Source organism: Phoxinus phoxinus (assembly GCF_949152265.1).
Source record: "Phoxinus phoxinus genome assembly, chromosome: 14".
In the NCBI taxonomy this organism is placed as follows: domain Eukaryota; kingdom Metazoa; phylum Chordata; class Actinopteri; order Cypriniformes; family Leuciscidae; genus Phoxinus; species Phoxinus phoxinus.
The window spans coordinates 18,103,247-18,125,977 of NC_136889.1; the positions used below are offsets into that span (position 1 = coordinate 18,103,247).

At 36.9% G+C, this 22,731-nt stretch overlaps 1 protein-coding gene across 7 annotated transcripts in view; it reads right to left on the reverse strand.

The window, feature by feature from the left end:
- Positions 1 to 22,731, reverse strand: part of syt14a (synaptotagmin XIVa) — a gene marked incomplete at its 5' end in the record, with an annotated part of 45,082 nt that overhangs the window by 20,776 nt on the left and 1,575 nt on the right. For 2 of the 7 annotated variants that reach the window (XM_079635208.1, XM_079635205.1), the window contains 4 exons: positions 784 to 1,008; positions 6,904 to 7,056; positions 12,619 to 12,666; positions 16,692 to 16,840. In XM_079635208.1, coding sequence (XP_079491334.1) covers positions 784 to 1,008; positions 6,904 to 7,056; positions 12,619 to 12,666; positions 16,692 to 16,713 — 448 coding nt within the window. Of the gene's footprint in view, positions 1 to 783; positions 1,009 to 2,445; positions 2,942 to 6,903; positions 7,057 to 12,618; positions 12,667 to 16,691; positions 16,841 to 22,731 lie in introns of those variants that run through there. The other 5 variants (XM_079635209.1, XM_079635206.1, XM_079635204.1 and 2 more) reach the window with 3 other exon arrangements.

The following is a 22,731-nucleotide window of genomic DNA, read 5'->3' on the forward strand; positions in this document are numbered from 1 at the left end:
ACACCTGTTCTCCCGTGCCCGTGTCGCAAGCAGTGCTGCGCCACCGGAAGTCAGTTTGTGTATATACATACACATCAACAATAACGAACAAATGAACTAGGGAAACTCAGGGCTTAAATACAGGGAACAAGCAAAGGGAACTAGATGAACACAGGTGAACAGAATCTAATAATTAGTGAATAACCATAGCAACAAACTAGAACGTGAATGAGTAACAAAGGGAACGGGAACAGAGCAAATAGAGAGAAAAATAAAATAAAACAACATATAGTAGGCTATGTACCAATCAGTATATTAGAATGATTTCTGAAGGATCATGTGACACTGTAAACTGGAGTAATGGCAGCAGAAAATTCAGCTTTGCCATCCCAGGAATAAATTATATTTTAATATATATTTAAAAAAGAAAACATGTATTTAAAATTGTAGTAATGTTTAACAATATACCTGTTTTACCGTATTTTTGATAAAATAAATGCAACCTTGATGAGCATAAGTAACTTCTTTCAAAGACATAAAAAAAATCTTAAAGACCCCAAACTTTTGAATGGTAGCGTATACAAATACCATTATTCTTAAAATCAACACAATTCAGCTTTCCATTTTACACCCTTGGTGTAACAACAGAATATTTGATTTTATCCACAGTGGTCTATCATACCTTTATAAAGCTATTCGATAGTGATCCTCCTGTCAGTATTAATAGCAGAGGTTCAGCTAGCACAGACACAACAGATCCCATAGCAGTGAGAAAGCCGTTTATTGTGTGAAATGTAAATTTACCGTCATCTGCTGAGGCCTCGCTGCTGTAGCCATCATATTCTGCCGCTAGGGGGCAGTATTTCTTCCGTGTGTCCCAGCCATAGCCCTTCTGGTGGTGTGAGTTAGTCACCGCTGAGCCCCCCCGGAGACCCTGTGATCGAGACACAGCCTCCTGGTACTGGCCAATCACCTCATCATCACTGTCTGACGACGAGCAGTAATAGTCTGCATTCACGTAACTCTTATCTGAGAGAGAAAAAAAGTGGAAGAAAAAGTGAAAATGTATTTGTATTTGAAGCACGAGAAGAAAGCACAAATAATTTGGAGAAAGTTTCATGACTGTCAAATGTTCTCCAACTTCTCTCAGAAGTTTTTTGACAGCCTATTTATTAGAGATGCACCGATTGCAATTTTTATTTCATGGGCGATTACGATTTCCCCTTTTTTTTGTAAACGTGATCTATTTTTGCCGATTCTGATTTTCTTTCAAAGAACTATAATTGACGGCATCTACTTTTCTTCAATGCAAAATCTTACTTTCATTAAAAAAAAAATAAGTAAAAAGACTAATAAAATAAGAACAAATAAACAAATTCGAAACAACAGCACAAATAAATGCAATATAGGCTATAATGAGAGTTATGAAATAAACACAGCTTTAAGTTTTTCAGGTGGGTATACAGGTGAAACTTTTTCACTGAATTCATTTCAGTAATTCAACTTAAAAGGTGAAACTAATATATTATATAGACTCATTACATACAAAGTGAGATATTTTTAAGCCTTTATTTGTTATAATTTTGATGATTATGGCTTACAGCTTATGAAAACCCCAAATTCAAAATTAGAATATTGTGAAAAGTTTTTCATAGCTGTAAGCCATAATCATCAAAATTAAATAAATATAAAATGCACGATATTCTAATTTTTCGAGTTTCACCTGTACAGTATATTCAGGTAAGAAAAACTACAGAAATTAAAGTAATCAAATGTAAAATAACACTGGATAGTCTTCATTGTGTTATCATGCGGAAAATCGGCCGATTACGGTCATTGGCCGGTCGATTGGTGCATCTCTACTATTATATACATTTTAGCACGGCATATCACCAAATAAAAGGGGAAAAAATAGCATACTGTATATACTACACCGTAAACACACACCATATATATATATCCACAGCAAACAAACACCACAAAGCAGATAAACATCTTCCTTTGTCCTTTCTCACAAACACTAGAGGGCGATATGGTTTAACAATAAAAACACATTCTCACATAACATGGGACTCAAAGAAGGTACATGCTCTTTTAGCCAAAATTCTCAATTAACATCTGTGAAAGTTCAGTTAGAGAGGCCAAGCATTAATAATTCATACCAAGGAAGAAAAACAAATCCCTGTCCTTTTACACAGAAAGAGACATAAAAGAGTGACAGGAAGAAGAGCATAAAATGTTCAAGTTCAAGTCTTCCCATAGAGATAAAAAGAGGGGGAAAGCAAAACAGAATTTTGACCGCAGCAGAAATCATCCCAGCAGATGACAGACATGACAGATCAGTTCAGTTCGAAAGAGTCCAGGCAGATTTAAAAGAAAGAAAAGATTGTGAATCCTTTTTTTGGACAAAGTCATCTAATGAGGTTCAGAGAGCGGAAGGAAAAGTTAGCAGCTTCATTCTCTCACCTCCAGCACGTCTCTCCCTATTGCTAGATTTCTTCTTCTCACCACCATCCACAGGGCTTCTAGGTGTTTTTGATTTAGTGGACCCGGTTCTTTCTTTTACAGAGCATCCATTTGTGTGAGGAGTCTGTGAGAGGTCACTTTCTGTAGAGGTCTCAGTTGACAGCACTGAACCATTGTCGTCGCCTGCAGTCTGAGGGTCCTTCACTAGGCCAGACGCAGCCTGGGTCTGGATTTCAGTCCTACACAGAAAAGGATCTCTCTCCTGGGCCTGCCGTGCTGCAGCCTCTTTCTCTTCCGCCTCTTTCTTACGAATCCTCTTCAGCTCTTCGGCCTGGACTTTGTGAATGATGGTGTTCACATGCTCGGCGAGTTCTCCGCTCACTGTGTACGTGGCGTCGCTCAGCGCATAAGCCAAGTCATCGACCTTCTCCGTCACCGATTCCAACATGGCAGACATGGAGGGGAGACTTTTCTGGAAGCTCTTAAAAAATGCCATGTTGCAGTTTTGAATTGCTCAGTTTATGATTTATCTGAAATGTCCGATTTTCCAGGCCAGTCTTAAATTTATCATCGATGGAACAGTCATTTCAAAATCCTCCATAAACAAAATGTATTTACATCATAGACTACTTTAAATCTACAGTTAAAATCTATTTCAAATGGCGAAAAATATTGTAAACAAAAATGATCTGAACACCTGAAAACAAACAAAAAAACAAAAACAAATCAACATTAAAATTACACATTATTTCCAAATTTATAAAATCATGATTCATAAAACAACTAAATAACAGTACACAAAAGTCTCCCAGGAGATGAGAAGTCCCAGCATGCTCTGCCAAACAACTGCTACACAGGTGAAGTGAGTCAGAGAGATCAAATCTCTCACTATTATGACAGTAATTTATGCTTTTACAAAATCCACCAGAAACCACACACAGACTGAACCAGGAATGAACCAATTTGCCTCTGAACACAATCATGTGTGCGTATGTTACGATGTATAATTGTAATTATATATAATGATTGTAGTTTATGCAGCTGTAATGCATGCAGCAGATGGTTCAGGGAACCACAGACACCAGGATCAGAGTTTTCGTGGACGTTTCCAGCATGTTTACTCTACTGGAGTCTGATCAATTTGGCAGCGGACATAAGTAGATGTTCCCCTGAGACAGAGGGCAAATGAGCTCTGTTCATTTTTTTTAGACAGAGAACACCACAAGGGAGGTCCTTTCTGGCAGGGTGTAAGGTTGAATACACCCATCATAACCCATCAGAGGAGGGTGCCCATAATACCTAAATGACCTGACATCCACTTTGACAGTGACAGAGGAATCATAGAGCATCCATGCAGCACTTCAGACTGGCACAGCCAATCAGACATATAGCAAATCAAAAACTAAATGACTACAGATGACATAATACAAACCATCACAGTCTATCAGGGAACATTCACACCTAAACACAATTTAAATGTAATTACTATTAAATATAAGTTGCATTTTGTGGTCTGCGTATACAGCGACATATAACACACATTATCCTCGTTGTTCTCAACTGGTTTTTACACAGGACCCAAATTCATTGCACCAATGCTTTGAATGCTACTTTTGTCAAACTACAAGCTACTCACAATTTAAAGTAGGTAAACTTCAGTCAAGATGCTATTTAAAATAATAGTAAATAAATAAATAAATCCACCTAGTACAAGCTACAGACACACACACACACACACACACACACACACGCACACGCACACGCACACGCATTATACAGAGAGGGTGCATTAAATTGATCAAAAGTAAAGACTTGTACACAAAGATATTGAATTAAAAAAAGAAAGAAAAAAAGGCTGTTTTTTGAGCTTACTATCCCACATAAATAATTATAGGTATAAGAGATATTGATTTGAGATGAAAACTGTTTTAAAATCGTACATGTTTGTTATCTTATAATTAGGGATGCACAGATATGAAAATATTTGCAGATACAGACAGATTACCGATAATTCTTTATATTTGAAAGCTGATTACCGATGTTGCACTTAACTGTATATATTTTCCTTTTTTGAAGTGATTTCCATCACATTTAAAGCAATTCAAATCATCAACATTTAATGTATCGGCCAAATTTTCTTATCGGGCCGATAACGATAACATAATCTTTTTTACATACATGTATATCGGCCGATACAGATTTGGTGGCCGATATATCGTGTATCCCTACTTATAATCCAACAGTATACAAAAAAGTAGTCGCAAAGATGCCAGCAGCTGCGTTTGTATGAAACAAGAGAGAGCGAGTTCACGATACTGGATGGCATAGTATCTGCACACAAAATATTGATTTGACTGAGTTTTAATATTTTATTAGCTCACCAAACGCAAAACATCCACAAAGAAAAAACCGTTCCTAGCAAGCTTATAGCGCTGCTGCCATCAGTAACCCGGATGAGCGCGTTTTATCTGTTTTCAGCGGTTGTTATCGGGGATAGCATGTTTGACCAATCAGAATCAAGTATTCCACAGAGCCGTGTAATAAATAATAAATATAGTATACCAACCCAAAGCTTTTAAAATGTAATGGTGATGTATTTTTTTTTTTATTTTAATTGGATTTTATATTTGCTTTCAGCATTGTTTTTCTCTGCGGTTCACATGACCCTAGAATAACAGACATGCAACTGATTTTTGGATCACAACATGGGAGTAAACGAAGAATCACCGCACTACGCTACAACATGACAATTTCATGTTTAATACACGTAATCCATGTTTATTGTGCTTCACCGGGTCAAATAAGTGCAAACATACATATCCAGTAAATGACATTCTGACTATGCCACTGATTGTGATGCTGAGCAGAGTTATGTAAAGCCCTGTGTGTGGGCAGCGCAGTGATGCCATGGATCCAGAACCTGTCTGTAGGACGTGTGTGTGGGCATTAAGTGCCCCTGTCAACAGTATAAGTGCGTAGGTGTGATTGAGTGCTTCATGTTTTAAACAAAAGGTAGTTGTGTGTACACACGTGTATGGCTCACTGAGTTTATTCAAGCCAGTTTTATTGCGTGAGTGTGTGTGTGCGCATGTATACTGACAATGTGGACATTTGATCCTGAGTGTGTTTGGATTTCTGCCCAGATTTTCTCTCAGGGCTGTTACATGATCCCTTGATTTTCACACACACACACCCACACACATATACTATTGATCTAATAATTGGCCAGTGGCATCTGTCCTCTCCGATCAATGTCCTGCGCTGAAGATCACAAGCCAAACCAGTTCAGCACGTCACCGTGTCTGACAGACAAACAGGAAGGAGTTTACGGCCTATCCCAGAATTTCAAACCAGCAAATCGTGTCTAACAAACATCTCCAAGGGCTAAGTGTTGCTAATTAAGCTCTGTTAGTAATTCTCACAGACTCTAATCTGGAGTTTAGCAGATAATTACCTCTCTGGAGAATGTCACGCAGTGTTTGGGAATTTGGACTCATGTTATCCTGGACCTCTCAGCTTCAAAAACTTCACACTTTGGTCTCAGTCATTACAGAATCTTATGAAGTTATTTTAATCTAAAGGAAATAAATAAATCATGTTTTTTTTTAAATGAGTGACCGCTACTGTGATAAAAATACCAGGGCGAAGAGTTCAACACACACTCAAGCACTTACAGCTATAGTGGTGATGATCCATGCTGTACTGTACATCCGGCATTTCTGTTTCTCTTCATTTTAACTAACCCTCAACCAGTTCACCCCGGGGGAAACAAATCTATATTCCCTTTTGAACTACTAATATCAGCAGTTACAAAACAAAAACTTCCTGAACTTCATATATAGTCGCCCTTAAACGGATTTTGGACACTTCTGTCATTGCATTAGATTCAAAACACCAAACCAAACAAAAAAAAAACACACATTTTTCATAGATGTATGAAGTCAGTTCCCCTAAAGTTCACACTTTTTCCTAGGTCCATTTCAATATATACTACAGTTCAAACAGTTTGGGGTCTGTCAGAAATATACAGTAAAAACAGTAATATTGTAAAATATGATTGTATTTTATTACATGGCTTGGTTAAATTCTAATGTAGAATGCGGTCTGTTAATTATTGATAACTGATACTATACTCCTGATAAGTATAGTAGGCTGATTTGCTGCTCAAGAAACATTTCTTATTATCATCAATATTGAAAACACTTGAGCAGCTTGATATTTTTGGGGAGACCGTGATACATTTTTTCAGGATTCTTTAGTGAATAGAAAGTTCAAAAGAACAGCATTTATTTGAAATAGGAATCTTACTGACCCAAATGTTTTGAATGGTAGGGTATATAATTCATTATTTATTATAAAATATAAGCATGGCTTAATTGTCCAAATCCAGGGGTCTCTGTATGACACGCATGCAAGCAAGCAAACACGCACGCATGCACACATAGAACAAACCCATACCTGCTGCTTCTGTGCTCTTCCTGTACTGGTCAAGGCTGGGCAGTTGGTTGGCACTCTCAAGGGACAGTTTGTTGTTGAGGTAAAGAAAGAGTACAATCACAAGAAAGATGAACACGCCAATGCCAGACAGGAAGCCCAAAGCCTCAGGAGACACTGTAGAGAGAAAGAGAAATTAATTTACTATTACAATAAGGGACATTGAAAATGAGACAGAGAGAGAAAGAGATGATCAAATATTTATTAAAATATATAGAAAGATTTTCCATGACCTTTCCAGTTGGTTTGGGTAACAGGATCAGCTTTTTAAATTCTGATACAATTCAAATTTGGTTTCTATTACATTTAGTTTCTTTCCTCGACTTTTCCAGGCCCGGAAAAGCACATTTAAAATCCAGGTTTACCATGAAAGTGAGAACTTCCGTCATTTTGAAGCAGGTTTCTGCTTGATCTAGGATGAATCAACCGTTAAATCAATCACATCAGTCCAAGAGAAAGGCATTAGTCCAGCCATTACTCAGAGAAAGAGACCAGTTAGAAATGTTCACAATGAGTGAAAAGGGTTTGACCTAACCACCTTCCTTTATTAATTAAAAACACCAACAACACACAAAAAAATAAATAAAAAGCTATAATGTAACTGCTCTGTGTGGCCACATATTCCAGGATGACAGAGGGAAATGACCCGATTCCAGACGGTTGGTTACTCACTTCAAGAAGAAATAAACTTACTAGCGATGATTTCTGCACTGAACTGTATCACAGCTTTGTGTGAGTGGATTTGACAAAGCTCCACACACACACACACATTCTGCAAAAGTAGGTGTGAATTATTCACACAAATTATGCTGTGATTCTGTCCCATCATCCTCTCTGTCCCTCAGGATGGCAGTTTTAGTGCTGCTGTCTGACAGGAACAGAGTGAAATATTAAAAGGAGAAATCCTTCCATTTTGGACCACTTTAATTCACGTTTTAAACCATTAAATCACTTTATTAAAGCTATCTAGAATATGTGGTTCTGACTGGTCAATCACAACACTGAGCGATCTTGTATCACTTTCCAATTCAAAATAAAATCTATTTGATCTCTGGGCTGCTGGTTAAAATATAATAAAAATGTTACAATGAGCTACAGTACAAATACTGTAGGCTATACCATAGAAAATCTTATTATGGCTGTAACGTCAGGGGCAACTGTAACACTACCAATGAAAAATTACTAATAAATTATACTACAGATTTATTGATGATAAGATTTAAATTTGTAAATGCGTCCGAGGTCCAATCAGGATAAGACGAGGTCAAAAGTCATTAACGACACTGTTAATGCAGAATGGAGAGAATCCATTATGTTCCATTCCAGAGTGTGGAAAAAAAGAAATAAAAGCAATGTAATGATCTTTGTTACATAACAGCAGCACTTAACCATGGCAACAGAGCTCCAGCTGTCACTGATCCCGTTAAGCTAACCGCTAACTGCATGATCTAGCATTGACACCAGCTAGCTGCTGCTGTTTTTAGATCAATGGCCGAATGCAAATGACAACACTCTTTTTTCATGGTGTACACTGTTAGATTGAACAATGAATTATTACTGAACTACCATAATTAGCTAATTTATTGAAAAGAAAACCCCCCCCCCCTCAAACTTTGAAAAGAATACCTAGTGAATCTGGTCTCTGTTGTTTGTTTAGCCTAGTCATGCACACAACACATTTGATGTGCATGCGACGGTAATGTAGTGGGCTGATGGAAATTTGAAATCTAATTTTCCTTGATATTTGCCACAGCGCTTCCTGACAACAGAGACATTAATAACGTCCCTATTGCTTCTAAACGATTACAAACTGCGGTAAGACATCAATAGCACAAGAAAGCACTACACAACATGAGACATTATTATACAGCACTCGTAGATAACTCACAGATTCACAACTTGAATACAGTATGCAACAAATAAATAATTACAAGATGAATAGGCTAAAATAACTGCAACAAAAAGTTGTTAATGTTTTGTTATGAATTCAGGCATTGATAGAGTTTACAGTCTTTGAGAGTATGAGGTGATTCTGGTCAAACAAGCTCTTATAAAACAGCTCTCCCTCCATCTGCTATTTTTAGTGATGCTAATTGATTTACAGCCTGTGCGTTTCCTGATCAATGCAATGAAAACATTTCCCTGGAAACCCATTTGCTTCTTCTCCCCCTTGATGTTTCCCCCTTCCGTTCAGTCATTTACAATTATTTCTGGTTTGTGTCCCGTCATGTTCTATTGAAATATATTTAACTCGCAGTGAGGTGCTTTTAACCACCTTACAGAGGGAGAAAAAAAAATCCATCAGTCACAAGACCTCCTGAAAGTCTTGCAGTCAGATGCCAATGTAGTCAACCTGAGTGACAGACATCAATAACAGGACAAAATAATCCACTGTATTGATAACAGGACAAAATAATCCACTGTATTGCTGTCAGTCTCCGCACACTATTAGAGAGGAGCTGACCGGCAGTTTTCGGTTTGGAAAGCCGCAAAGTTTTAAACGAGTAAAAAAAAAAAAACTGCCACAAAAGACCTGGAGACTTTATTGTTTTGAATATGTCTGAATCAAAAGTTTGAATAAGTAGTGAATAAATGCAAATAATATACAGCACACTACAGTCACTTTTCAAAGTCGCTTATGTTCACCAAGGCTGCATTTATTTGATTAAAAATATAGGAAAAAAAGTTATGAAATATTATTATATTTTTTTTAAATATATATATATATTTTAAAGTGTAATTTATTGATGTGATGGCAATCGGAATATTAAATACATTTTAATATACTGATTTGTTGACATTATAAATGTATTTACTGTCACTGATCTTTTTAATAAATCCTTGCTGAATAAAAGTGTTAATTTCTCTTAGAAATAAACATAAAAGGAAAAAAAGAAAGGAAGACAGTCAGAAAGAAAGTTAGACAGAAAGACAGACGACAGATGAGAGACAGAAATACAGGAAGGAAGAAAGAAAGATAGACAGACAGACCGTAAAAAAGAAAGACAGACGACAGACCGATGACAGAAAGAAAGAGAGATAGACAGATGACAGGGAGACAGAAAAACGAACAGAAAGAGAGACAGAAATAAGAAAAAACAGATAGACGAACAGAAAGACAGACAGACAGACAGAAAGAAAGAAAGACAGAAAGAAAGAAGAACAGAAAGACAGACAGACAGAAAGAAAGAAAGAAAGACAGAAAGACAGAAAGAAAGAAAGAAAGAAGAACAGAAAGACAGACAGACAGACAGAAAGAAAGAAGAACAGAAAGACAGACAGACAGAAAGAAAGAAAGAAAGACAGAAAGAAAGAAGAACAGAAAGACAGAAAGAAAGAAAGAAAGAAGAACAGAAAGACAGACAGACAGACAGAAAGAAAGAAGAACAAAGAAAGCCCTCGAGTCGATGGTAAGATCTGCACACCTGCTGCTCTGATTTAAATCCAGGTCATCAGACAGAATCACCTGAGCCTGACAGAATCTGGGCCAATGAGAGGAAGCCAGAGAAACGCACAGCTGGACAGAGCAGGTGCATGTGAGCCTTTCAAACCGAAGGAGGAGAGAACCTGAAACAGTAAATCTGACCACATCTACCAAAAACAAATCCACCTCATATAAATGTGTTCTAAACATACTTACTAGTTTCTTGTATAATACAGAGTCACTGAGATAGTTAAGTCTGAGCACTGATTCCAATCATCTTTTTATGGTCAATTATTATCATGCTATTACAGCTAGAAAGAGCCTTCTGCTTCTCTGATACTGTTGGCTGGTTCTGTTGTCATAGAAACAGGTAAAAGCATGTCAGGATGCTCAGCCAGCCCTGAATTACAAAATACTACAGACACACACACAAAAAAAACATTCCACGCTGTTGTAAACTCCCACATAACAAAAGACCTTGCTCTCAGAGACACACACACACACACACCACACACACACACCACACACACACACCACACACACACACCACACACACACCACACACACACCACACACACACACACAAGCCTCATAAAGAGCTCTTTTTCTGAAGCACATTAAAATATCATCAGTGTCATTATACAGGATTTAGTCTGTTTAATCTTAAAGTGTTTTCATTATAAAACAGAACCAGTGTCAGTGATGAAACATCACACAGCTTCTGCAGTGCTGCTTCTCGTTTTCTTTCATTCCATTATTTCTCTCTTTCCTCTCAAACTACCGTACAAGCCATCATTTCAAGTGGTTCAATTACAGTTTACGTTAAGCTACTAATCATAGTACTCCCCAAAACTCTGAGGAAAATGGCATGAACCTCAGCAATAATGTTAACAAATACCTATGAGTTTGACTGACAGTGGACAGATGTTTCCTGAGGAGTGTACAAACTACACAAAGGCGGTGACTAACTCCTTCATAGACATCTCATCTGTGATATGATACAATTTTGTATTGTACCATTTTTTTCTAGTATCTCAACTTATTAATCTGAACCTTCACAGTCAACAACGGAGTTTGTTTGTGTCAGAAAAAACTTCCCTCACACTATGAGCTAAATCAATAATTAGCTTAACATTATAAAATCAACACTATAAGCTAAATTAATTATTTAATATGAAAATACGTTTAGTTTCTACACAACATTACTTAACCCTCTGGTGCTTTTCAGTCATTTTGGCTGACCAAACTTAGGTCTTTGCTCCAAAGCATTTAAGATTTATGAATGTTTAATTGGTAATAAATGGATCATAACTATTCCTTAAATATAATTTAGTACCATAAAATCCCCTAAAAATACAAAATATTGAATAAAAAAACATTGACCTATTTTTTTTTTATTAATTTTATTGATTTTTTTATTATAAATAATAATGCCATTTTTGAGCACCACGCGAGCAGCACCAGAAGGTTGAGCATGGTCAGTGCCTCAGAGTGATGCATATTAAGCCCTGCGCTTGGTCACTGTTGAGAAGAGTCATATCTAAATAGGGTCATCAGTCGGTTGGCAGTGCTGATTGGTTCAGCCTCAGGAACAGCTCTGCAGGGACCCAGCGCTCATCCGGTCCACCTGGAACATGAGACTTTATTACTCTGGGACCGCAGATCCTCACTAATGACGTTAAATCTGCAGAGAATGAGCTCTCACTAAACACGCCAGCCAGCCGATAACAAACAAGACAGCTGGACAAACCCCAGAGGACCTCAAGAACAACAGCACCATCCAAAAAAAAGAAGAAAAACTTTGATGTCTCATCCACTGAAATCCTTCAGTAAATCTAGTTTCTCTCTAGTGCACACATTTTTTTTATCAGAGCATATTGTCTTTATTTAATTTAATATAGTTCAAACTGATTTCAATTCACACCTTCCTTCCTTTTTTACAAATATAACTAAATAAAGATCAAAGCACTACATTCTTTCGGAGAGAATGATGGACGAAAAGTTAGGTTTGACAATTTACACACTTAAGACAACAAAAAATTTAAAACCATAAGCTTGGTGTTAAAGACTTAAGTATGAAAGCTCAAAACAACAGATACAACAGCTAAAGATCAAATAAAGACGCATTAACATAGCGTGACATTACAAACACATTGAGAAGACGACAGGTAGACCGCGTAAATGTGCCATGTCTGGAGTGGAAGCAGCGGTACAGGACAGGTGGCAGCCGTTTTATGTTTAAACTGGCCGCTTACCTTTTCTGATGCAGATAAGCTCATGTACTCCACAATTGCGCTCTCCACCTGCAGAAACAAAGACATTTACTGTCATTTAATGACAAACGATACACACATGCAACAAGACATTAAACAGAGACAAATACACAGAGAAACAAACAGACACTTATAACTGAGACTTGAAGACGCATCACAATGACAAAAGACAAAAGACAGGAAATGGATTTCAAAGAAACAATGTAAGATTTCATATACAAGGGAACTATTTTGTGTTGATATTCGGCACCTTGAACCAGGGCTGCTAGTGTTAACTAAAATGAAGCACTTAAAAAAAAAGACTATAATTAAAAAAAAGCAATCCAAGATAGATATAAATACTATAATACAATAGTATATAAATAACATAACATTCCAAACCCGACAAAATATTAAAACGCCAAAACATATGTGATAATTTCAGGGATTTTCATAGGCAACTAAATCTGTAAGATTTAAAAAATATATATTTTTTAAATGTTCAATCAAATTATTTCTAAATCAATTTGATTTAATTCACCATTTCAGTGAATGTATAATAATGTGCCTGACGCCAAATACTGTGTTTGGAAAGGAAATTCTGCATTCTACGGCATCCCTGAAGGGACATGATGAGATTGTAACCAACTACCGCAGCAAGCCTAACCATGTCCCTTTAGGGGCTCCGTAGTAGAATGCGTTACTCATTTTCCGTGCCTTTCCGAATTCGGATTTAGGCTTCGGGCACATCCTTTTATTAATATTTTGTATGGAGGATATGGGTAGAGAATCAAAAGATAATTTTACCTCAAGTGCCCTTAAATTACACAGTTTAAGGCATATGGCCTTCAGTCAATGTTTTAATATATAACATATTTGAAATATGTTCAATATGCTCACATAAAAACTGTAGCACATGTAGCACAATTTTGGCATCAACCTTCCTCGAACAACCTTTCAATGTAGATTGGTATCTAACTTTAGCAAACTAAATCTAAGTATACTGTAATCTTTAATCTATGCCCTGCCAAATCACCTTTTAAAGGTAATGATTTCAAACAGGGATCACCAGCTTGTGAATCTGAACTCAGAGCAGTTAAAACTCAGACACACAATCTCAGACATCACCTCAGCAGAATGGCTCACTTTACACTTTGCAGCTGTGCTCAGGTGTTTGCTGAGACAGTTTAGGTCAGAAATGTCTTAAAAGCTGAAACTCACACTCATGCATTAGAAAGCAGCGAATAGGAGTTTCCATTATGTCCAGAGTAAGACTAACCCAAGATGGTCTGCAGAAGATTTCAGTTGGCAGTTGATTCAAACTGAATGAAGTGATACCCTACACCAGAGCTAAGCATTACATTTAAACACGAAACCGTGTTTAAGGGGTAAACTATTTGGACTCTGTCTTGTGTGATGACAATTAGAACATTATAACGTTCAACTTTAAACACAAAAGAAGAAGTAGTTTAAGGGCCAGAAAACACAAAAGACGATATTTTAAAGAATATGGATTACCAAACAGTTGATGGGCACCATTGACTCCCATATGAAAAAAAAAAAAAATACTATGGAAGTCAATGGGGTCCATCAACTGTTTGGTTACTGACATTCTTCAAAATATATTTGTGTGTGTTCAGCAGCAGAAAGAAATTCATACAGGTTTGGAACAACCAGAGGGAGAGTAAATTATGACACATTTTTTTTTTCTATATTAATTAAATTATTACTTCTTTAAAAAAAAAAAAAAAAAAAATCGTCTGACCCCATATTTTGGAACAGTAGAGTATATTTTTAAACATTAATATAATAATATTATTTCTGTTTCATAAACATAGTTGTGCAATAAAAAAAATATTATAACTGTGATTACTGGAAGACATTGTCCTTTACAAAATTGACCCCATTTATTTCAAGTGCTTCTAAAACGAACAAATGAACAACTGATTGTATGGTACTTCAGTCTGAGAACACTTGGAGTCCTGAATGAGAATCACTGCGCTGACAAGAGCTTTATTCAACTGCAAATGGGACTTTTATTTTGTCTACAAGTCTATTAAACCACATTCAGTTGAATGGTTTAGTGGCCTTAAAAAATCAATTCAATTCAAGTTTATCTGAATAGCGCTTTTATTACAAAAGAGCTTTACAGAAAATGCAAGTTTCAATGTTACAATGGAGAAGTTATCGGTCAGAGGTGAGTGTGTCGAGGTGATGCCCATTGTCCATACGAATAATGTCCAAAATAAGTGTAAAGGAAAGCAAAAGCCATGTGTTTGATTTAAGACCACTTCACAATTTGTGATTTAAATCGGATTAGAGCTGGCTTTGATTCTGGCTGAGCATTGGTGTGAATCAAACAACTTTGGGCTTTAGCTTGTGGGGGGTTGTAATGTCCCGTTGACCTGCAGAGGTGAGGTTGTTTGTGGTGAGTAAAGGTCATTCTGGAGGAGAGAGATGGATGCAGCCAAGGATGTCAGTTTATGCATTCTTAACGCGTGCTGTCAAGCTGTAACCTGAGAGAAACCCTAGACATCTGTGATGTGGAGTCTAATCATGGTGGAATTACATCTAAGACTAAATTTCACAATGTGGATCTTTCCATGGTAATGAAGCTTGTTCACTGATATAATAGCAGTTCTGTAATTAGGAAGCATCTACATTACTCACTGGAAAGTCACATACTGTTATATGACAAAAGCAGAGGCATCAATTGGGTATGGCAGTGCCTGGTCAGGTCAATGCAAAGTAATATTTTTATTGCAGGATTAACGGTTATATTAGTATGTGTAACATACATTTTGTAATTGATTAATAAAAGAGAAAACCAAGTAAATTAAAGCCATCTGTTTGTTCATGTCACACAAATTCAATGGCACTGCAAATGTGTCTATTTACAATGAGATTTTGCAGCGTTGAGTATTGTAGCCAATCACAGGCATTTCTGTTGAAAATAATGACCAATCAGAGGTGGTAAAATTATCGGTAGTGAGAATCCACTCAGTATCGCTCAAAACACTGAATGAGTTTATGTTTAAGCGCAAGCTTATTAAGTTATACATGTGCACAAATCCTCTCATTATAACAAACAAAGCAGAGACAAGCTTTAAAAAAAAAAAAAAAAATATTTGTGAAGTTTAGTCAGATTCATTGATTAAAAAGTGAGTTTTCGCACTCAATGAGTGTGCACTGAACTGACTGACAGCTTCAATGATTATAAAGGAAGAGCTGTTTACTTGCTGTCTGTGTCATTTCATTCGCAATTTGAAGAAAAGTTTTAGTTTTTCATGAGACTTTGTGACCTTTCCTACAAATATACTTTACACTTCAATACAAATTCAAAAGTGACAGAAATAGACCAAAATATATATATATTTTTAAGTTATAATAGTCATAGTAGTAAAATAGTATAGTAGCATCTGTAGCCATCTACTGGTTTTAGTGGTAATTTCATGTCCTTTTAAATGTTGTATTCACTGAGTGATTAATCTATGGACGCACCACACACACTTGCCATCACGTCAAGGGAGTAAGATTTGATGACGTCATCATACCTTAGCTTTTACTGAATTGACGCTACTGGACGAAAAATCAGAGTCCCAAATGAATGATCTGCATCACCTGACAGTTTGATATTGGACATTCCCCTAGAATGGTTTTGGGTCAATTCACTACAGTACTAATCATCATAACCATTAAAATGCTGTAAACATCCATCACACAGCTGTGTGTAAAATGAGTAACAATTTAAAAATAACAATACAAACAAAATAATTAAAAAGGTATATGAAAGAATGATGAAAATCACCATCCAGTTGCTGTTTAAATGGAATTCGGACAAATGCACCTTTAAAACAGAACTAGCCTGCAGAGAGAGAAAGATTTCCCCACATTCACACTGAAGAGTTTTTTTTGTCACACAGTGTATAAAGCAGAGTATAATTACATTAAGGTCTAACAGCCTTGCCCCTGCTAAATATGCAATATTCCATTCTAGTTGAACTGAAGTTGAACTCATATACTCCGATACAAAGATCTAGCTTCTGGATTTGAGTTTGCAGACTTTGTGAACTTACCAGTTCTATTTGGGTGGTTCATGGTCAGCTTAATCTGCAAACTGGACCAGATAAGTCAGAATTTCTGAGGCGTGTGGTTCATCTCCAAGGATTCTGCTCTGGAGGCCAGTTCAGATTCAGTTGTGAGGGAAATTTGCTTGATGCCAAGTCTGTAAATAAAGTAAGTAAACTAAGCCAAGGTGATGTTGCAGGGCCAAACCCCAAGTACTTTTGTCCTCGTTCTCGCTTTCATCCATCTCCCCCTTTCAACGGAGCTGTTTTGTATTTATAGAGGCCCGTCCCAGTTTTACACAGGTATTTTGTTCAAATCCTCAACTGAGGAAAAAAAGAACGAGAGAGGGGGAGAAAGTATTGCCCTTGGACCTGGAGATCCCACTTTTGTGAAGCAAAGTCATTCCAATCACACATTTGTCTCCTCAGAGAAGAATCTCAAATCTCAAAAAAGCCTGTGGTCCTTTTGAAAAAAGCCACCAAAAGGACCACAGTGCACCATAATAAAGTACTTCATAGCTCTAAGATGTACACAACTTATTTTCAAAAAGATAAAATAAAGTTAAGAATACTCCTTCAATATTCTCTACTAATCATAATGCATTTTAAACTCGTCCCAAGGATTTCTCAGCTCATGAGGAGAGTTAAGCACCTGTGAGTACTATAAATACTAACACTGACCTGACTCCCAACCAGGACACAACTAGAGATTTAAATATATCCTTCGCCTACCACTATATCTACATCATATCTATATCTAGAATCCTTTCCTGCCTGGGCTTAACAGCTCCAGACTTCATGTGCTATTTTCCCCATCTCTCACCCTCTGTAAAGAAATAACATCTTATCCTCACAGACTGACAGATTTACACACAAATCCGCTTTGGCTTCAGAAACAAAAGCACACAAAAGCAGCTCCCCAGAATGAATGTAATGAAAATGCCACTGAGAAACAGCACTACCTGTGATTTTCCAATATCCCATGGTGGGTTTGCTGACTGAGTACTGAAGCTCATTTGAAATGTTCCCTTTCGTTCTTTCTTTCTTTCTTTGGGTCTTTTAAATGTGGCTGTGGATTATTATTATTGGTCAGGTTGAGGTATTTTCTGCATTATGCTGTGCTATACAGTAGAATATGGTTGAGTGTGTGCATGGGTGTAATAAAATAAATGAGGAAAAGAAAATGTCATTAACAAGAAATGGCAAAATATTATCACATGTAAGTTTAGTGTGTGTTAGACAAAGTCTACTAATTCTGCCGAATACAGCTGAGTCCAATCAACACATTATTTTAAGGGTTTGCCGAGTGTTATATGCCTTTATTATCAAGAGTTTAGAAAAGAATAATATCGGACATGCAGTTTCAAGACAGAAGATCAGTTTTAGTAACCAATTTAAATGCGGTTAAAGACTAATTTTAGGCCATTTACATCTTATTAATCATCTTCGAATCAGGCAAAAGTAATTGCTTCGTAAAATAATAACTAAATACACACACATTAGAACGACAAGGGCTGAGGGTTGGGTAGCGTCATTTAATATGAACCAACTCTATCGGCCAACAGTTTAAACCTCTGCCAACTCCATTAAAGAATCATTAGAGCTGATTCATAGGATCACTTATCACCCTTCCAGACCACACTCTCCAGAGAGATCATAGCTTTCCAAGTAAGATATTACAAACTGCCCTACATGCACATGGGTCATCTGCGCTTTTGTCAGGCATGGTTACAATTTTAACTTCATCTAAATCAAAATGGTATTATAAAGAGAAAAATGACTCATTATCATCGGCTAAGAAATGTGCTAATTTAGGTGATGCTTTTAGTGACGTGTTTTGATCCACAATGTTGGTTCAAGAGTGCTAATATCTAACAGCACTGGGACTTTACACAGTTTTTAGCAATTTGCTTGTCAGTGTTAGCCTATATTTAGTGGCAGGGTGTTTCAGTGACTCTTTCGGTTGCATTGTTAAGCCAGTAGGTGGTGAAAATGATCTTTTTGAGTGAGTCATTGAATCACTGACTCAATAGATGGGTTAAAAAAACATTAATTCATTTAAGAAATAAACAAGAAAATGTCTTTCTAAGTGAGTTTTTGAATCATTGTCTCAACCAATTTGTTCAAAAACTACATTCAGGAACAAAAACAGCTATAATTGACTTAATAAGTGAACTATTACCAAGCAAGCAAATGCCTCTATAAATGAGTCAATGAATCTACCAATGTCACAGTTCTGTTAGTTTAGACTTTTTGTGTCTCACCACCTTCTGCCTGAGTTAGTCGTGTGTTGTCTTGGTTACTCATTCTGTTCAGCTGTGCACTCATTATCTCCCTCATTATCACTCGTTCTTAAGTTCTGTTCTGTTCTGTTCTGTTCGTGTTTCATTGTTCGGTCTCGTCTGTGAATAGATGTGGTGTAATTTCTCCTGCCTTCCTCATTGTGTATCTAGTGCATTATCAAGTAAAGAGACTGTCTGAACTAAATTAGCCTTATTCGTGTGTATCTACACCGCCAGTTCGTGACAACCAATTTGTTCATAATTACGGATTCATTCAGAAACGCCACTATTGTGTGATGCTCAGAGACGCACAATGATTCGTTTGGAACCATTTTCATTGGAAGAACAAAAATAAAATTACAGGCAATATTTTGTTCAATAAAATGAAACAAACAAATTAGTTATTAACTCAGTATTGCAATTTATTGAACTGTTAAAGCAATTTTGGTCTGAATATCAAAAACCATCTTTCTTTGCAAGACTTTTCTCTTTCTGTTCTGTGGTTGTGTTGAAGGCTCCAGCATCGGTTACATGTAGCTGTCTTGACTAACAGTGACCCAGACTGAGAACCAGACAGAGAAGAGACAACTTTGCCCTAGAGAGTCTCACTCTTTCTCTCTCTCTCCTGCACACACTTTACCAGTCTGACACACAACGCCGCAATTAACAGTTTGGTCCTCTGAGGTAGATCCTATTCACTACAGTCTACATTTCTCTCCTTTTCTTTCTCACTCACTCACTCGCTCGCTCTCTCTTTCTCTTCCTCAAGGGAGAGAGAAGCAATTTAAGTCAAGACACATAAAAGCTAATGGGCATTTGCAAACAAGTCTTAAAATCTGCACTAGATCTCAAGTCCCAAACCGATTAGAGAGAAGATTGTGATTGCTGGCATATACGCCTCCTCCACACAAACTCCTCCAGGCTGCTTACGGTCCTGTGAAGAGTTGTAAATCAGACGTTAAGCTCAGCTAGTTTAAATAACACTTATTAAAGTCCACTTGATTTCACGGATGATTTATTGATTAGACAAATAAATCTCGTAATCTGAGTGACGTTCACTCTGCGTTCACTCTAATCTGGAAACATCAAAAGAGAGAAAAAAAGTCTACATTCCTTGTTTGCTTTCTTCTTTATGAAATATAAAGAGCTCTCTCGATCAATGCCCAGTAGACCAACACTACACAGCAATTACAGCCCTACACCTGCGCTCTCTGGAGTCCTCCGCTGCCTTTGGGAGAAGGAGTGGGGCTCTGTGGGTGTGTTTTAGCGACTGGACTCTGCTGGGACTTCACCAACTCCACACTCTGCATTCAGGCTTTGTATTGGATCGGGTTCGTGACCGGTCTGCACTAATCTGAGTCATGAAAACAGACCCTGCAGAAGTCAGACTCTTGAGGAATGCGCTGCAGTTGATGCAGTCGATTTCATGCACAAAGATGCACCTTAAGACCAGCGTGTGGGTTTTTATGTAAATGTCCGTCTACAGGCAAAGTACTGGCAAGTCTTGTCAGTTTTTGCAATTTGCATTTCTTTTTGTTTTAATCAATTAGTGTTCACAAATTTGAAAATTGATGTTGCATTTGGTGTGAAACAAAAAATGCAAATCATAACGTGTAGGCTACTGCTAGAAATCCAGTGTAAGATTCTCTTTGGGATAAAGTAAACCACAGTTGGCCAAGCAGAGACATCAACATCCCACGGGCAGCAGGAAAGAACCAGAGAGAGAAATTAAAGATATTATACAGCCTGTTTGGAATAAGAGATCTATACAGCGTCATGCCCATTCAAATGCGCCCCCTCAGATTTATGAGCCAAGTTGATTTTCAGTGCAAGTTTCAAAAAAAGTTTTGGTACTTTAAAAAATTACTCTTGGTAATTAAGTTTAATTATTATTTCATATATATATATATATATATATATATATATATATATATATATATATATATATATTTATTTATTTTTTACTACAGTACCATTAAAAAAGATTTTCTTTTATTTTTTAAATGGAAAAAAAATACTATTATTCAGCAAGGATGCATTCAATTAAATTGGTAAAAAGTGAAAATAAAAACATTTATGTTACAAAAAACATATTTCAAATGAGTATTCTTTTACTTGTTATTGTAATCTATCACTGCTTACACAAAGTAAAGTTTTTACAGTAGTTCTGATCAAATAAATGCAGCCTTAGTAAGTATTAGAAACTTCTTTCAAAAACATTCAAACATATCTTGAATGGTAGTGTATATTACAAAAGAAATAAGAAAACTCAGGTATCTAAATTTGATTAATCTTATCGAGTCACATCTTCCACAGATCCCTTTGCATTAAAATGAAAATGTTGTCATCATTTACCATCACTCGAAACTCTCATGACTAATTCGGAACGTGGAACACAAAGGCAGTTATTATCAAAATGTCAAAGGAACGAAATGGAAAACAGAATACACAGAACATCTCTACTGATTCTACACTGTTATTAACCAGTTCTAAACCAGAGTCCTGTCAGGACCACTATCTTCAAATACGATTGACAGTTAGCAGCATACAGTTTGGATTGGCGGTGGTTCTGTTCTGGGCAAGAACTTCCTGCGCATCCATGCAGCCTAGCTTGGATAAGGGAGAGAAGCAATAATCCCCCTTAGGGTAAATTTATTCTGATTCAAAAGGCAATCAGAATGCCAAATACTGTCTGACGAGAGGTGGAGCTGGGGATGGAGGAGGGTAATTCGCTCCTGAGAAACGCGATAGCTGCTGATAATACTAAGGAGCTTATATATGTATACAGTGATAGGCGTCGTATTCCTATAGGTAGACGGGGATCAGCTGAGAGTCAGCTGATGCGAGTAGACTAAAGTGACCTCCCAGAACTGACGCTACTACGCTTAATTTCAACCAACCAGTGTAAATAAGCAAAGAAAACCATCAAATACCTCTGCAGAGAAGTAGAAACCAGATACTGTAGAAGATCTAAAAATGCACATATTTTAATAATTATATCTAATAGTGTTTTGTTGACAGTCACTCTGGTGTTAACAGGAAATGGCAGCCATTTAATGTGATTAGCAATGGAGCTTAAGGAGCTGAGATTAGTTGCCTCCAGCGCTCTGCTGTACATCTCTTGTAAAACATGTTGTCAGATTGTGACAAGCTAATTTTCTCATGTACAGGTAAAACGAGGCAATCTCTAATGGTGAGCCAAAGAAGTGATGAGACGATGAACTGGTAAACAGTGAGACTCGGATTAAATAAAAACAACTTCAAAACAAAGCAATCTTGCATGCATCATTTGAGGGTTTTAAAGGTCGTCTATTACAGAGACCCATCAGTTTGAAATACACCTGTCAGAGTTGATGATAAAGTGCCTTCTTTTGGCTATGGTTGAATTACTTCCCAGTGCATTCCACATTCGTCCTTCATGTGAAGCAAAAGGCTGCAAGTGAAATTAATGCACCATGTTTTCAAAATCCATTACGTCGGCCATCAAGTTCTCTTCCTTACAGCATTTACCTAGAAAAGTAAACAACTCACCAAACACTTACTCTGCAAATACAACCTCACAACAATACACACCAGATGTTTGCCATTAAAAGTGTAAAAAAAAAATGTTTTTACGTTCAAGAGATTCATGGGAACAAAAGAGAAAAGAACAAAAGCTAGAGCTCTTTCAGGGGCAGCACACTTCACTGAAGTGATAACAGTTACACAAATACTCGACAGCCTCTTTTTTCATCCTATTCTTCCTTATCAGCAATGTACATCCTGCT